The 18,290-nt window shown below is 47.4% G+C and overlaps 1 protein-coding gene across 1 annotated transcript in view; it reads left to right on the top strand.

Annotated features, from left to right (window-relative positions):
- Nucleotides 1-18,290, top strand: part of AGBL4 (ATP/GTP binding protein-like 4) — a gene marked incomplete at its 3' end in the record, with an annotated part of 84,998 nt that overhangs the window by 4,934 nt on the left and 61,774 nt on the right. The window contains exon 3 of the mRNA XM_008589367.1: nt 8,237-8,351. Within this exon, the coding sequence (XP_008587589.1) occupies nt 8,237-8,351 (115 nt within the window). The remainder of the gene's footprint in view (nt 1-8,236; nt 8,352-18,290) is intronic.

Here is an 18,290-nt window from a genome sequence, read left to right as displayed (position 1 = left end):
ACTTTCTCAAAATAAACCCCAAACTCCTTAGTGTGACATTCACAACCTCCATGTGGCGTGGCTCTCACCACAGTTTCAGCCTCATTACACCTGAGCCCCACAGAGCTGAATCCCTGAGTGGGCAGCTTTCTCTCTACCACTGGACCTTTGCACCTGCTGCTCCCTCTGCCTAGGAGTCCCTGTGCCTACTCTTTGCCACCTGGTAAGCACCTCTCCTCTCCTAAGGTTCATTTCAAGTGGCCCCACTGTGGACCTTCCTATCCCACTCCCTCCAGGCCCCTACTTTGTGCCTACATTGTGGGTCTAAAGATAACCATCCTCTTTACTGATGATGGTCCTCCCTACTGCCCTGATCTGTTATGTACTTGATTTAGATTTGTTTCTGCCCCTATCAACCACGAACTATTTAAGGCCTAGGGCTGGGTTGCCAACTGTCATTTTTCACGCCTTTCAAGTGGGGTTATCTTGTTCATCTTGTAGTGCTATTGGGAGAAACAAATACTGTGTTGGCTTTGGGATGTTAAAACTGAGTTCAGAAAGAGAAGCCTCAAGGTCACACTGCCAGTAAATGGCAGAGGGGGGCTTTGAACGTGGTTCTGGCCAACTCCCAAGCCTGTACACACTCCCTTGTTCCATTCAGGGATGGGGAATGCTAGAAGGCAATGCTTTGTACCTAGAGGAACACAGAGTAGAGTTCTGACCACCCCACAATTGATGTGCATTTTACAGACAAGGATGTGGAGGCCCAGAGAAGTGAAATGGCTTACCTGAGGTCACATAACTAATTCATGACAGATGTGGCTTTGGAATTTATCTCCCCAACTCTGTTCATCTTCTTTCCCTGCCTCTGTGTCTGTCCCTTGAAACACATCTTTCCTTGAGGCAACATAAGACAGGCATCTCTACCCCATTATCAATAAAGGAATGAGGCACAGTCTTGCATGCAGGTCTCTCAGTCACGTGGGGCAGCCCAGATCACAGTCCCACAGGGTGCAGCTGGGGGTTTCTCCCCCAATCACAACTATCAGCTTGGTCCCTTCCCCAGCCCACTTTGTTCTGGGGCTGGCAGGTGGGTCTGAGGCATGGAAGGATGCTGGCTGTGATCCCTTTGGTTCTGTTAACTCTTCCCCGTTAACTGGCTCAGTGACCTTGAGCAGGGCACAGGCATGTGAGGCCTGGTCATCCCCATCTGGCTGGGAGCATGGTTCTCACTGCCGAGCTGTTGATGCACCTGCTGCTGGAAGTAGACTAAAGTTGTGTTGTCGCAGAGCTCTTNCTTTGGTTCTGTTAACTCTTCCCCGTTAACTGGCTCAGTGACCTTGAGCAGGGCACAGGCAAGTGAGGCCTGGTCATCCCCATCTGGCTGGGACCATGGTTCTCACTGCCGAGCTGTTGATGCACCTGCTGCTGGAAGTAGACTAAAGTTGTGTTGTCGCAGAGCTCTGGAAGGGGTGGTATTTAGGGTGACAGGGCTTATATCTCCACAAGATTCTGCTTGGTGGTGGGATGGCTGTCTCTGTGTCCTATCTTCTGTCCCAAACCCCACTCATGGCCTCTGTGAGGCCAAACTATCTAGGCAGTGCAGCTCCAGACACCAGCTCCCATACACCCTGCCACAGGGCAACATGGGAGCTCCTTTGACCTCTCACATTGCTGCTGGAGAACAGGGATAGTTTGGCCTCACAGGGGCCATGAATGGGGTTTGGGACAGCAGACAGGACACAGAGACAGCCATCCCACCATCAAGCAGAGTCTTGTGGAGATAGGAGCCCTACCACCCTAAATACCACCCCTTTCAGAGCTCTGCAACAACACAACTTTGACCCTCAGAGCCTCTGTTTCCTCACCAGCAGAATGGGGACAGCTGTGTCTTCCTCAGGGAGCTGCTGTGAGGGTCACATGAGAGAGCATGTGTCCATGCTCGGGGAGGCACCAGGCACACGGAGGTGCCTGAGCAGAGCTAACCTGCTCCCCTTCCCCTTTGCTCTGATGCAGTAACCCCACCAAGTCCCTGGGCAGCCCTTAGCCCTACTTTCTAGAAAAGTCAAGGGACTCACTGAAGTTCACCTGGCCAGTTAGTAGTGGTATGGGGAATAGATCCAGGTCTTCTCCCAGCCTGAGCCCTGCTGCTACATGCCAGCATGACCACCAGGGCCTAGGCTGTGGAGATGAAGAGCTGCCCCCCCCCCCCCCGATGGCTGTCTCTGTGTCCTATCTTCTGTCCCAAACCCCACTCATGGCCTCTGTGAGGCCAAACTATCCAGGCAGTGCAGCTCCGGACACCAGCTCCCATACACCCTGCCACAGGGCAACATGGGAGTTCCTTTGACCTCTCACATTGCCGCTGGAGAACAGGGATAGTTTGGCCTCACAGGGGCCATGAATGGGGTTTGGGATAGCAGACAGGACACAGAGACAGCCATCCCACCATCAAGCAGAGTCTTGTGGAGATATGAGCCCTGCCACCCTAAATACCACCCCTTTCAGAGCTCTGCAACAACACAACTTTGACCCTCAGAGCCTCTGCTTCCTCACCAGCAGAATGGGGACAGCTGTGTCTTCCTCAGGGAGCTGCTGTGAGGATCACACGAGAGAGCATGTGTCCATGCTCGGGGAGGCACCAGGCACACAGAGGTGCCTGAGCAGAGCTAACCTGCTCCCCTTCCCCTTTGCTCTGATGCAGTAACCCCACCAAGTCCCTGGGCAGCCCTTAGCCCTACTTTCCAGAAAAGTCAAGTGACTCACTGAAGGTCGCCTGGCCAGTTAGTAGTGGTATGGGAACTAGATCCAGGTGTTCTCCCAGCCTGAGCCCTGCTGCTACATGCCAGTATGACCACCAGGGCCTAGGCTGTGGAGATGAAGAGCTGCCCCCCCACCAGGGAGTTCACTCCTCAGGGCTATTCTGTGGGGGGTAAGAGGAGGCGGAGAGCATGAATGTATGTGCACACACACCCCCACACCCTGTGCTCTCACAACCACCAATACCACCAGCCACCAGGACCAACCACAACCTAATCTTTCCTGAAGGTGAAGTGGTGACATTTGCCCCTCCCCACACTGTTTCCCTCACCTCTTTTCCTCACGTATTTGTCTCTCTCTCTCTCTCTCTCCCAAACAGCCTCATATTGTAAGTTCAAGGCTAGATCCTCTAAAGGGTTGGGATGGGGTTTCTCTCTCTCTCTTCATCTGTGAAATGGGCAGAGTTGGGGCTGGAAGGGTGAGGACTTACATTCTGTGAACTTCAGGCTCATTGGGGTCAGACTTCCAGTGATTTCATCATTTGAGGCCATTGGTCTCAGCTGAAGGCAGGCAAGGGCTTGGTGCCAGGTCAGGCGAGGGCCTAGAGAGGCTGCGACCACACTCTGGGCTCAGCAGAGATCTCAGGCTGTCTTGCTTCAAGCCTGGGCTCTTCCCACTACAGTATTCTGCCTCCAACCAGAGAACAGAAACAATAGAAGAACTCTCTAGAGAGAAAATCATGCAAGCACATGTAAATCATTCTGCAGATCACATGCAGATAGACTCCTGGCTCTTCCTATCTTGCCTTAATGGAAAGAGCACTGATTTGGAGCCAGCAGAACAGGGTCTGAATCCCAAGTAGGCCTGTGTGAGATGCTCAGCAAGTAATGCCACACCTTGACTTTGTTTCTCTGACTATAAAATGGAGCCAATGGAATCAGAAGTTAGTGCAGCTATTGACTGTCATTATGGGTCTATCTTTATTCATTCATTTCACACACATCTATTGAGAACTTTCCCTGTGCCAGGCATTGAGCTAGGCACTGAGAATAGACTTGCAAAGAAAGCAGACCTGTCCCTGCCATCCTGGAGTTCATGGCCTGGAGAGAAGACAGATCTGAACAGCAGATGCAAACCTCAATCCCAGAAACTCAAAGGTGCAGGAAATGTAATTTTCCTTATTTTTCTATAACTGAACTCAGTTTCCGTTTTGAGGCCCAGTTCGGCCAGGCGCCAGAAATATAATCTCAGTTACTTTTCTCTTAAGTTGTGTGATTTCAGCAAAGAGTTCTGATGCTTTTGGGGATGGTAGACAAATAATCTCATCATGGGTGTTGACATCTGTCTACATTGCTTCCCTTCCACCTGCTGCATCCTCATGACTCTGGGCCTTGGTCACTACAGAGGCCCTGCAGTTCCCCAACTTGTGGAACCCTGGTTCCTGACTGCAATGTGCTTTACGTTTGCCAGCTCTCTGCTGTGTCTGTGCTCCCCTCTCCTCCTCCACCTCTCTCCTGCCGTCAAGACTCCCTGCCCCATGTTACTTCTTCCCTCTATGCCACATCCCACGCTGCCACCAGGGGGAGTTCTCCAAAGCCCAGATCCCACTGTACATTCCTGGCTTACACAATGGAATACTACTCTGGTATAAAAAAGAATGAAATACTGCCATTTGCAACAACATGGATGGACCTAGAGAAAATGATATTAAGTGAAACGAGTCAGGCACAGAAAGAGAAATATCACATGTTCTCACTTATTTGTGGGAGCTAAAAATAAATAAATAAATACACAAATAAACTGGGGGGGGGACGGGGAAGAAGACACAACAATCACAATTCCTTGAAGTTGTTATGACAAGCGAACAGATATGAGGTTGTTGGGAGGGAGGGGGGAGGGAGGTTTCTGTAATGGGCCACAATAATCAATCACATTGTCTATTGATAAATTAAATTAATTTTTTTATAAGAAAGCCTTCTGTGGCTGTTCAGTGCTCTATGTGTGTTTTTAGTTGGACCAGCGAGTCCCTGTTCACTTCTCCTGCTCATCTCTGAACACTCCTCCCTTCCCCACACCTATAGGCAAACGAAGTAAGAGCAATGATAAAAGCAATGCATATACGAGGTGCTGAAAAAGTTCCTGGGAAAATAGAACTGAACAGTGATGCAGATCTTTCCATGAACTTTTGGAAGTACCCTTGTATACACTTACTATGTGTCAGACACTTTGCTTGTATCCAGTCATTCAAATCCTCACAAAGGCTAACAAGTAATTATTATTCTCCCCTTTTAACTGACAAGAAAACTGAGCAACTGCAAGGTTAAGGCCACACAGACAATGAATGGCAGAGAAAGGAGTCAAACCCAGATAGCTAAGTTTCAGAGTCTGCTCTTACCATGCTCCCCTCTGAGGCAGGAACATGTATGTATTCATCTTGGAATACCCAGCATTTGGTGTGCCACTGAATGCAGACTGAGTGGTTATCAGTTCACCTAACCTCATGCTTTGTCAAGATTGAATGAATTCCTGGGAGCGATCCATCCATAGGCACTTATTAAGCACCTGCTCTGTGCCCAGCCCTCAACCAAACACTCTGAGGTTCGGTTGTGGTTTTCCTGGCGAGGTTCACGCTGGCCAGCCAGAGGCCGGGACTCCACCAACTTGCCTTCTTCTCCTGCAGCCTCTCTAGTGTCCAGCCTTCCTGTCTTCAAAGGAAAGAACCTGACAAAGTTGTTTATAGAAGGAGCAAAGGCTGATCTCAAGGGGGTTGATGGTGTCTCCCAGAAGGAGGACGATTATTGTTTCCACTTGATGGATGAGGATTCTTCTACTTTGGGGGAGAGGAATAGAATAAGTGGAATCATAAAATGTCAGTGTTGGGTGAGTCCTTGGGAACTATTTAGTTCTTTCGGCTAGTTTTAAAGCTGAGAGTAGGACCAGAGGCTTTCTATCAGTTGCCCAGTAACTAAGCCAAAACTAGAACCCATGTTCTGTTTTGGTTTGTTGGCTTCTCCAAATTCCATAGTAAACTTCTCAAACCAGGCCTCCTACTTCTAAAATTAATCCTGTTTTCACCCCATTGCCTTTCAACCTTTGATCTGAGTTTATTAAAGCATGTCACAATTTTTAGGCACTGTGTCAGGCAGCTGAAATATAGGAGCTCTAACCCGGTCACACAGCAGCAGTCTTCCAGATTAGGCCTTATTATCCCTCTATCAAGATGTGAACACTGGTCAGAGAAAGCTAGTAAGTAGCTCTGTAGCTAATGACCAGTTAAGATTTGAATGTAGGTCCCCAAGCCCTTCTGCTCCCATGGCCCCTCTGCTTCCTTGGTCCATGCAATGCTTTTGGTCAGAGATGGCATTTTCTCTCTAGTTCTACTTTCTCCCACATTCTTCTTCATATTCCTCTTCACTTACCACCCTCCCCCACCACCAAAGAAAAGAAGAAAAAAAGGGAAAGATCTTTTCCTGATTTCTTAATCAATGGGAATGACTCCTGTTGAATTGTATTGACCTTTAAGCCAAGACATGAGTCTAAAACCTCCCCTCTCCTTGCCCCACATCCACCCTGGGAGAGGGAGCTCTGGGTGGCTGCAGACTCTGGTCTGACTTTGTTTTCTCTCATTCTTTTATTAGCTGCCTAATTGGCAGCCCAATTAATCTGCTCATCTGTGAAGGAGGATGGATCACAATGAGCCACTCCATTTCCAGAAGCCATTCTCTCAGGCAGCATGGCCAGGCCCGGAGCGCAGGCTGGCTCCGTGATGGAGGGCCGCCCCGGGAGCTGGGGTCAATTAGCGGACAGATTAAGCAATTATTAGCCCCTAACAAGGGCGCCTGGCATCATTACCCTGCCTGTTTACTGGCAAACTGCGGCTTTAATATGAGGACCAACAAATAAATCAGGGCATCTGGTCCACTGCCGCTTCAGCTGAGAGGTAAATGATGTCCAAGTGGCTTTCAGCTGCCGATGGATCCTCAGTCCTGGCTGAAGAAAAGCCTGAGATGTCCCTCCCTGGCCGTAGCAGCTTTGGAATGTGCTCTGGAGCAATCTACCACTGAGCATGTGAGTGGTTCTGAGTCACTACTGCCTTCGTCCCGCCTGTCTGTCCAAACCTAGCTATGTCTTCAGGGCCCAGAGCAAAAGCTTCCTTCTCCTTGGCACCTTTCCTCCTCTCCCCAGCAGAAGAGGGATTCTCCTTCTGCATTTTGGGAATGTTTTGCCTTCTCCTATCACTTTCTCCATTACAGGAATTCATGGAAAGCCAGAGCTCCATTTTGCCCATTTTTTTCAGGTCTCTGATGAAGAGGTAGAAGTGTGGAGAAGAGGAGGGGAGAGACAAGGGCTTAGAGCTGCTTGTTTGCTCACCCCCTCTCCTGCAGGTGGATGCATGCTATCACCAGAAGGATATCAAGGAAGGGAGGGACAGGGTCAGAGTTGCACTTTCAGAAGATCCCTCTGGCTGCAGTGATGAGGGCACATTCCAGAGGCAGTGGCTGTCATCCAGGCCAGATGGTGATGGTGGCTTGGACTAGAAGAGAGGCAGAGAGATGGAGAAGAGGGGCAGATTTGCTCAATTCAAGGAAGGGACTGGGGTCTGCCTGGCAGGGGGAAGAAAGTCATGGAAAATTCAGCTTTCCTAAATTTGGTGACCTGCAGGCAGGGTGGTGTTTATGCCAATGAGAAGCAGGGAGGATGGCCTGCCCTGGATTCTGGGTGCAGAAGATCCTTAAAATGGGGAAGGAGCTGGGCCGGCCCGGTGGCGCACTGGAGAGTGCGCCGCTTGGGAGCGCGGGGCGCTCCCGCCGAGGGTTCGGATCCCATGTGGAGACCGGTTCCCGCTCACTGGCTGAGCGCGGTGTGGGCGCGACACCGAGGGTTGCGATCCCGTTACTGGTCAGTAAAAAAAGACAAAAAAAGGGAAAAAAGAAAAAAATGGGGAAGGAGCAGAGTTGGGGGGGCATTGATGAAACCTCCATCTCCTCCTGTGACTTTGGCCAAATCCCTTCTCCTCTCTACTTCTTGGTGTGCCTATCAGCAACATGAAGATTTAGGTCTCTGAGACTCCTGACACTATGATCATCACATCTATGTCAACGTTTAGCTAATGGTGTGCCCAGTAGAGAGCATCTCTTAATTTATTGTTCCCACCTCTCCTCCGTCTGTGTCTGTCAAAACCTGGTGGGCCCTGCAAGGCATAGCTCAAATGCCATCTTTTCTTGGAGGCCATCCCTGTTCCCTACAGCTGGAAATTCTCTCTCTCTCCTGCCCATGGGCTTTAACGTTGTGTCTTGAACTGTCTGTCTGTTGGAAACAGAGATGCATTTGTAAAATTCACTGGGTAACACAGAAGGCATAGCCACACACCCACAGTGGCCAATAACCACACAGGCCCCAAATCACCTTTTGAACTCTTACTGTTTTCTAAGCTGAGAAAAATGTGCTCCCTCCTTGAAACACTTTGAGGTTAACCCAGACTCTTCTCTTTCCCTAGGGATTATTGACTTCCTTGTAAGCCAGCACCCTATTGCCCGTGTTCTACGAGAACACCTGGTCTTCAAGATTGCACCAATGCTCAACCCTGATGGAGTCTACCTGGGCAATTACAGGTGAGAGACTGGGAAGAATGCCTGGAAGCAGGTAGTCACAGGATGGGGTATGGAAGCAAGAAGAAATCAGGGATATATTTTGGAGGAAGAATTTTTCGGCTCCCCATAAGTTTAATTAGAGGAGGTTTCACCTGGCTATTGAGGATGTGGCTAATGAGATTTGGCTCTTTCATGCACAGCTGCCTGAGGTCACTTGCTGGGCTTTTCTGGACAGCTTGCTGGATCAGGAATCAGGAGACCTAAAGTATCAGTTTTTGCACCTACTTCCTGTGTAACCTTGGGAAATTTACCTTACCTCTCTGATGCTCAGTTTCTCTTGCATAATAGAGAAAACAATTACATACCTGGTAGGGCAGTTGTGGGCATCAAAAGAAGCGGTAAGGGGCCGGCCTGGTGGCGCACTGGATAGTGCGCCGCTTGGGAAGCGCGGCGGCGCTCCCGCCCGAGGGTTCGGATCCCACATACAGACCGGTTCCCGCTCACTGGCTGAGCGAGGCGCGGGAGCAACGCCGAGGGTTGCAATCCCGTTGCCGGTCCCCAGTCCGGTACGGGGGCAACACTGAGGGTTGCGATCCATTGCCGGACACGGAAAAAGACAAAAGACAAAAAAAAAAAAAAAAAAAAAAGAAGCAGTAGGAAGGAATGTGCTTTTAGGATATTGCATGGTGGTTATAATGATTACTGTTTTGCTGCTGTGCTTCTTCTTGGAGATCATTACTGAAGTGGAGTGGCATCCCAGATCATCTGAACAGCATGTCTCTGTGGTGTGGGCAAACCAGCTAGCCCTATACTCACTCAGGCACTCATATCTCAAACTCTCTTTCTTCTAGCTTAGCACCATAATTTACAGCCTAAAATTCCACTGCCCAGGGGACCATCAGCCAAAAGAACATCGAATCCTTTGAAATAGATAGTGCCATTACCCTTATTTCACAGTAGGGCAACCGACTTGCCCAAGGTCACTCAGTCAGTAAATCATTGACTGTTAACTTCACTTCCCAAATTATACAGCTTGAGAGTGGATTAGGCTCACGACCTTCAAGATAACATTCAGTTTCCCCAGCTCTGCATGCAAGGCTCTGTGTGACCTGCTGCTTGTCTGTCCACTGTTCTGCCTCACCTCCCACCCCTCACTCCTAGAACTGTTGATCCAGCTACTCAGAACAAAACCTTGTTCCTCAGCCACGTCCTGTTGGTTCCTGCTGCCTTAGCTTCATCAGGCTGCCTTCTGCCCAGCACCTCCTCATGCCTTCTTTATATCACTAACCCTCTCTGCAACTCAGCTCATGTCCCTCCTTCTGGAGAACATTCCCCCAAAATCCAAACAGAATTATTCAGTCCTTTTTCTGCATTACCACAGGCCTGGTTATTGAACAAGTCTTATCCCACTGCATGGACCCCACTGGACTTCAGGTCACCAGAAGGCAGGGACAGCCATAATGGTCTTTGTGTGGCCAGTGCCTAGCAGCAGGGATCAGCACATAGTAGATGCTCAAAAAGTAAGAGGGATGACTTCAGTAATGAAGAAACTGAGGCCTAGAGATGAGACGGGACTTGCTCAAGGTCAGTGGCCTAGCTCAGACCAGAACCCAATCTCCTGATACTCCACCAGCCAGGCATGTTTACACAGAGTTGGTTTACGGCTTTCTAAGAGCATGGCAATTGGGCCCAGAGGGTCTTCCTAGTATCCCTGAGTATGAGTTAGAGAGAGCCAATGGGATGCATGAAGCTTTCATTAGAGACAGCTTTGCTTCTTCTCTTAATTGGCTGAAGTGATGGTTCATTAGCACTTGCAGATTTGATGGCTTGTTGCAGGCCTGAGAGCAAAGCCTTTCCACCTTCCTGGACAGAATGTACTATTAGTGATAATGGTGGTGAAAAGACCATTTGATTCATGGTAATATTTCTGTTTAATTACGAGAGCGGCAGTGGTCAGAGAGAGGTCAGTACTGCCACTCTACACACATTTATGTCACGATCTGCCTGCCTGGGGAAGAACCAAGTGGAAAGAAGTCTGTGACCTTGGTCAAAATACCCCCCTCTCTAGGCTTCAGATGTCTAGCAAGGTAGAAATGGAGGACTAAATGCTTTCTTCACTTCTTCAAGCTCCAGATTTTGTGATTTGGGGACTTCATGATAAAACAGCTCCAACCCTCAGAAATGGTTTCATACCAAAGTTTCAATCCCCAACATTCCCCTAGTGAGAATATGTGATTCTCATTATGAGAGCTGGAGAAAATCTCTAGCCACAGGCATTAATCCTGTTGCTAAAACAGCTCTGAGTAGCAACAAAGAGCCTATCAATCATTAGAATTCACTACTAAAGCTTTGGAGAGTATGAAAAATAATAATGAAGACTCAGAATTGAGAGCTTCAAGGTGCCTTAGGGGTCCCCTAGGCCAGTCCCTCTCAGAGCCACACTACTCTCTATAGCAGCATTTCCACGGTTTGGTGGGACGTGCCAAGGCTTTGTGGGGGAAAAAAGAATTCAGTGTTTAAATAAAGTTGGGAAATGCAGAGTTAAGCAAAGTTTAACATGTCCTTTTACAATTAGTCTTTTCAGAATTTTGAATATGCTAATAAACATAGGAGTCTCAAGAGGGGAGTATAGTGCTCAGTGTTTCCCAGAGGCACGTGTCATGGTCCACACCCCCCAGCCCCAGGGTTAGGGTTTATAAAATGCATTTTGGGAAAAATCACTTTAAGAATTCTGCTTGCTGACCCGATGACCTGTCAGCACTCACACATTTATCTCATTTAATCCTTATGACAACTCTGTGAAGGAGGGTTTTTTAAGGTTTTTCTGCTTGTAAGTAATACAATCTACTCAAACTAGCTTGAGTACAGGAGGAAAGGTGGAGAGGAGGGGAGGGAGGGAGGGAGGAAGGAAGGAAGGAAGGAAGGGAGGAAGGAAGGAAGGAAGGAAGGAAGGAAGGAAACATCTCAGAATTCTAGGGCAGTAAACAGAGCCAGACCTCACAGAACTGATCACACAACTGCAAACAGGTCAGAAGGCAGGTGACTATGTCTGTCTGTCTTTCATGCTTTCCCTCCAGGTATGCAGTCTGTCAAGCCCCAGAGAAATTAAATAGTCTGCCTTAGGTCTGTGGCCTGTGAGGAGCGGGCAGGGATGCGGGTCTGTCTGAGCTAGCCAGTGGTCCTCCCTACTGCCCCCCATCCCCCAGCACCAGACACGCCAGACCCTGTGAATAGAACAGGCATCTCTTTGGGCTGCAGAGACAGTTGAGCAGTCCTGTTCTCTGCAGGGTGAGAAGGCAAGGGCATTGGAGGGAGTGAAGGTCAGTGGTTGAGAACATGGACTTGGGTGTCAGGTCAAATTTCAAGTTCTGCTCTGCCATCTACTTGCTGTATGACCTTGGGAAAATTATATGGCCTCACTAAGCTTCATTTTTCTCATCTGTAAATGGGGTTACTAGAGAGTTATGAGGCTTTTGTGAGTGATGCATTTAAAGTGCAGTGCTAGGCACATTGTAAGTTCTAAATAAAAATTTATTCCTCCTTATCTTCCTCCTCCTCCTCCTCATTCATCCTCCACATTAAGGAAGTATATAATCCCATCTAGGAAGAATAAGCAGGGAGATTTCCCAGATTTCATCAGCTAAGCGTACATTTACTAATACAAGTACTTACACTATGGTATTTATAGTAAAATAGAGAAGGTACACTCTAGCATTTAGTAGCAATAGATGGCTGCTGTACCATGATAGATAATGCTTTTCGTGTTAAACAGCAGCAGCATTTACCAACTAAACTATTGATTTGGTACTAGACTATGGTTTATGTAAGGGTATATAGGGTCTATACTAAAGTTGACAGCAACAATATGTAGCAGCTCTAGTGCACTTTATAGTAACTGTCTATAACAGTTATACTAGATGACATAACAATAGGTAACAATTATGTTCTGGTGTATAAGACGCTGTGGAAATGTACCCTCTGTTTTGCTTACTGCGTTTGCCTTTTTTTCAGTTCAGGTCTTAGGCTTAATGTCACTTCGCAGAAAGCCCTTCCCAATTCCTGCAATGTGTAGTGAGTCTCCAATTACACTCTTTCATAACACTCTGTGCTCTTATCTCATGGTTCTGTCCTAATTTGTAATCATATGTTTATTTATGTGACTGTTTAATGATTGTCTCTACCTTCAGACTGTGAACTCCATGAAGTCAGGAGTTTATATTTTCTGTACGCCCAATGCCTGGCACAGTGTCTGAAGATATATCCTTTCTGAATGACTAAATGAGCTAAACAGCAGCTCTTAGTGATTGTGCTATGGCACAAAGCTACAATTCCCAGTGTAGACTGACTATCACCAGATGCTGTTAGTCCCCAACCCTCTACCTTCACCTACATGGTCTCCTAACACAAACTATTCTCATTGTATGCTCTTGTGACCTGAATACTCTTATGATTTGGCATGATAAGCTGCTGTTCTGATTTTAAAAACTCTAGATTCTCAGCCACACTTTGTTACTGTACAGGGCATTATGCTTCTAAAGGCATTAGAAACTGCATTCGATCATTACAACAACCTATTGAGAAAGAAAAGCCAGTTTTATTATATCCCTTTGAGCAAAGGGGAAACTGAGGCTGAGAAGGTGAAGAGTCATGTTCAAGGTCTCAGGGTGCATCCAGGGACTCTCTACACTCCCAGACACTGCCTTTGCTTTACAAGCTGTGGGTGGAAGCAGAGAACTGGTGGTCTAACTTTCCCCTTTTCCTGAACCTTCTTGTTTGCCCTCAGACAAGATACTTTCCTCCCCGGCCTCAGTTTCCCTCCTTCCCTCTTGGGAGAGGAAATTGAGGCACAGAGGTACCAAGGAACTTGTCCCAAGTTCCCCAACATGAAGGGTCACAGAAGATTTGTGAACCCACATTCCATCATTTATTAGAAGCACTGAGAAGAGGTTCTGCCAAGAACGGTATAGTGATAACGTAAATGAACCTTGAGCACATTATGCTAAGTAAAATATGCACAAACAGACAAATACGGTATGATTCCACTTGTGTGAGGTACTTAGAGTAGTCAAATTCATAGAGACAGAAAGTAGAATGTTGGTTGCAGGGGCTGGGGGTTAGGATGAATGGGGAGTTATTGTTTAATGGGTACAGAGTTTTGATTTTTCAAAATGAAAGGAGTTTTGGAAATGGATGGTGGCGATGATGGCACAACATTTGAATGTATTTAATAACAATGAACTGTACACTTAAAAATGGTTAAGATGGTAAATTTTATGTTATGCATATTTTACCACAATTTAAAAAAAGAGAATGGTATGGCTACCGACTTTGCAATGTGAGCATTGCAGAGAGTTCTGGCAGGATCTCGTTCCTAGGGGGCTTGAGGGATGAATATACTAACTTCAGGTATTGCAGAGCCAAGAAGCTACAAGACAACTTCTGGCTGGAAGGCTCCTGGGCTATGGGGATGACGGGCCAAGTCAGTCTGGCATTGGCGGGTAACTCTCAGTGTCTTGCAGAAGGCAGGGCCTTGCACGCATGTGGCAGCACTTGCACAGTCTCTGTCCCCTTCTCCTCCCCATCACTTCCTCTGGAGAGAAGACAACCCCCACAACTGTACCGCACTGCGTTTTCTGAGCATGTGTAATGCGCAAGTTGCCTTGCATTTGAAAAACAGACTTTCCATCTCCGTGTGACAATAAAAAACTCTGTGTTGGGTTTGCATTTCTTAATTAGGTGCTTGTCATTGTGTATTCCACAGAGCCACGTATAAGTAAACAGTCATAGACCTTTGAATAAATTTATTGGTTTTATTTATGTTTCTGAGCATAAAAATCTATAATTACCAGGTACAGCCTCAGTATAACTGGTATTTAATGACAATTACTTTTTGTTACCATAGAAATGAGTCCAAAGTGGTTACCCATAATTTCTCATTTCCCAAACCCCACACATGCTGAATTGCAATATTACCATAGTAATTGCCTATTAGTCATCATAAAATACGCAGTTACCCAAAAGATAGCAGGATGCTGTGAAATTTCTCATCTTCAGAAAACCTCAGTGCTTCTTGGGAGTGTGGAGGTGGGGGAGGAACAGGCCTCGATGTGTCACGCAGAAATGATTCTGCTTTACAGCACAGCACTGCAGACCCCATGGTGGAAATGCAGGCTGTACGATCTACAGTCTTATACCTTCATTATATCTCTTGGCCCTCGCAGTCCTCAGGTAGCAAAGATGCCTCAGTGCAGTAAATTCAATTTAACTAAGGTTTATTGAGGGCCTGCTGGGTGTCAGGCCCTGTGCTGGGCCTTGGAGAAGCAGGAAATTGGAGGCAGCCCTTGCCAATAAGAAGCCCCGTGTTTGTACTAGAAGTAAGAGTGCGATGCTGTGGAGGCCTGAGATATAACAGGAGCTGATATGTAAGTGCCTGCTCACCTGCATTGTGTGCATCACTTCACTGAATCCTAACGACAGCCTTATGGTGGGGCTAGTGTGATAGCCCCATTTTAAATAAAGAAGGAAACTGAGGCACAGAGGTACCAAGGAACTTGCCCCGGGTTCCCCACCATGAAGGGTCAGAGAAGATTTATGAACCCATGGAGGCTGACAGTAGCATGCTAAGTTTTAGCCTGGTGCTGCTTTCTCTCCTGAAGAGAGAGTATACCAAGGAACTTGCCCCGGGTTCCCCACCATGAAGGGTCAGAGAAGATTTATGAACCCACGGAGGCTGACAGTAGCATGCTAAGTTTTAGCCTGGTGCTGCTTTCTCTCCTGAAGAGAGAGTGCTCCCTTCTGACTGGTGGTGATGAGGGAGGGGCTTTGAAGGTTGGAGGATATAATCGTTCACTAGACATAAAAGGGAGATAAAGAGGAATTTGTGCAGCAAAAGGTCATGAAACAAAGCAAAGGGTGAAACACCAGGGAAGGTATTTCCAACACACACGCATACACACACACACAAAACTGGCCTACCTCTTCCACCTCAACATCCACAGGGAGGAACACTTCAACCTGTCCAAAATAGAATAAAACATAAAATCAGCTATGCAAAATGTAAAATACATGTCAATGTTCTATTTGTTCTGTGGCAGCATAAAAACTGCACATTTTCATCAAGCTAGAAATGGAAAACAAAGATCCACAGCAAGTATTGCCCCATCAAGACATCTGCCAGACCCTCCTCATGCTATGCCCCCTTCCCTGCCCTGGTCATCCCTGCCCCTGCACTGAGTGCCCTGTCATAGCATCATCAAGAAACACCTGGTCCTGTGCCCCGCCCGGAGCAGGGATCCCCTCAGCAGCATCTGTGAGGGCTGGCCGTGCCCTCTCTGCTTGTCCACCTCCAGGCATGGGTGGTTCCCACCCTTCCAAAACATCATGCTGCACTGACGCTTCCTCTGACTGCTAGAGAGTATCTAATATTTAAGCTAAACCTGCTAGGGTATAACTCCGTCTCTGCCCTCTGAAGGATTATTCAGGAGCATTCCATTACCATTATTTACATGGCAGCCCTTCACCTGGCTGAAAATTGTGTGTCCTCACCCTTCCCCACTCCCCTCTTACTCAAATCACTGCCTGTTCCTACTCTGCACACTGAATATCCCCAAAGCCTTCCAACTTTTCATAAGTAATTTGAAATCACCTCTCCCTGTCCTTCCTGCTCTCCTCTGAACATCTCCAGATGTTTGTCATCGTCTTTGAGGCACAGTGTATAGGACCCAAGGACATAATTATGATGATGATGATAGCTAACATCTATTGAACCTTCTGGACCTGGCACTATTCTAGGCATTTTGCATTTATTATTTCATCTAATTCTTAGAACAACTGTAACATTATTTTCACTTTACAGACAAGGAAACTGAGGCACAGGTAGATTAGGTAACTCCCTCAAGTTCATAGAGCTAACTAGCGGAGCAGGAGGAGGAAGGGGCCATCGCAAGCCTCGTTCTGGGGACCGTACACCTTCTGATGCATCCCACATGCACCCTGCAGTCTGACATTGAGCTCTCCTCAGCCTAAGTCTGTAACCGAATCTTTCCACTTGCATTTCTGCTAAGCCGCAATTCCCACATCTTCTCTTAGAGACTGACAAGAAGCCTGTGGCATTGGCAGAGAAGGAATCACTCTCTCTCTTTGAGAAAAGAAGAAACCAAGCCACAGAGAAGCTAAGTAACTTGCTCAAGGTCACACAGTGCGTGAGCCACATAGTTAGTTCAGATGACGCATGAGTGACAGCAGGAGCCACACAAACCCTAACCTCCCAGAGACTCTCTCTTGCTTTATGTAACCTGAGTGATGTTTCTATGGAGGTTGAAAGGACACTGGGGCTGGCAGTGTAATCAGGTGTCTAACCCACAAGTGCACACTGCCAAAACCAATTATTCAAATGAGCTTCCCAGCCAGGTTCCATGGAAAAGGCCAGATGGCTAGATGTCTGTGGAGGCAGCTCCCCATCTCTGTCCCTGCAAGCAGCTGAATAGCATTTCAAAGTTAGAGTTGATAGCAAGTTGATTTTAATATTTGATTCACGGTGAAGACAGGCCTCTGAGGAGACAGTAACCCAGAATTAGTGGCTGGGGAGTCTGGAGGAGCAAAATCAGGAACTTCATCATTTCTGGTCTTAGTTCCTAAACCACTGCTTGAATAGTGCCAGTTCTCTATGTAGAATCCTTCAGTGGCTCCCCATTGACCATTGAAAGGAACCTAAGCTCTTTAGCCTGGGATTCAAGGCCTGACAGTGTCCCTGAACTTCCTTCTCAGCTCCCTCTCCCACTGTCCACCTTGCCCCTCCCTGCACCACAGCCCACCCCACCCTATCCTCTCGCCTTCCTGGGCTGTTTCCATTGCCCTAAACTGGCCTGCCTTTTGCTCACATTTGCGCCTCTGCTGGCACCCCACCTCTGTCAAGAAGCCCTTCAACTAAATTGCTTTCTCCTCTCTTCTTTTTTCCCCCTCTCCCTCCACCCTCCCTCCCTTTCTTCCCTTAAACATCCAGCAAGCAAAGATTTTGTACCATGCACAGGAGATACAAGGTAGGCTTGGCCCCCCTGCTTGCCCTTAAGGTGTTCACAGTCCAGAGGGGAGACGAATGCAATAGTGGAGGAAGCCCAGGGGTTCCTGGGCTGTGAAGTCACCAAGGAGGCACCCCCCTACCCAGCCAGGAGGGTTGGGATGGGGCAAGTCAGGGAAAAGGTCTGAAGGAGATGTTTGTGAGATGAGTCTTGAAGGATGAGTGGGAGTTGGCCAGGGGAAGAGAATGGCCACATGTTCTAAACCAAAGGAATAATCATAGTAAATAACACTGATACTACTACTAATAGGAAACATCGATTGAACTTATACAAGCTGCAAGACATTATTTTAAGTGTTTTATATGTATTATTTCCACTGGAGGTTTGAGGTGGTATATTGCTGCTCCCACTCCCATCCTACTTCTACCAATTTAGAAGGAGATGCAGGGTCAGAAAGATGGAAGTTAAAATATTGCTTTTTTTTTTTTATTGATCAAAGCAGGATTTGGAAGGCACAGCCTATATCTGTGGCCAAAGTTGACCTCCTTTGACTTCACCCCAAAATTCAACTTCCCCACCAGCCACAAACCAAACAGGAAGTAAACTGCCTCCTGGAAAGCACACCCTGTGGAAGAGAAGAATAGACTCTTCCTGCAGGGTTCCAGATCCAAAAAGTACATGCCAGGAGCAGCTAGGCCCAACAGGCGGTTGCTCCTTTTCTCCAGTTGACCAACCAGATCAGTTCCACCCCCTCCCTCAGAAAGAGTAAACAAGGGAGTGGAGAGGAAGAGTCATTCTTTCTACTCTCAGGACTGAAAGTCCTCACAGGGATCGAAAGCAATGGGGGTGGGTGTTTCCTCCCAACAACCTCATTAATCCACGAGGTAGTTTCTCATATTATCTTTATATTGCAGATAAAAAAAAAAAAAAAAAAAAAAAAAAA

The sequence above is a fragment of the Galeopterus variegatus genome, unplaced genomic scaffold (genome assembly GCF_000696425.1).
Source record: "Galeopterus variegatus unplaced genomic scaffold, G_variegatus-3.0.2 Scaffold5406, whole genome shotgun sequence".
Classification (NCBI taxonomy): domain Eukaryota; kingdom Metazoa; phylum Chordata; class Mammalia; order Dermoptera; family Cynocephalidae; genus Galeopterus; species Galeopterus variegatus.
The sequence above is the reverse complement of the archived record's forward strand: the minus strand, read 5'-3'. Positions and strand labels throughout refer to the sequence as shown.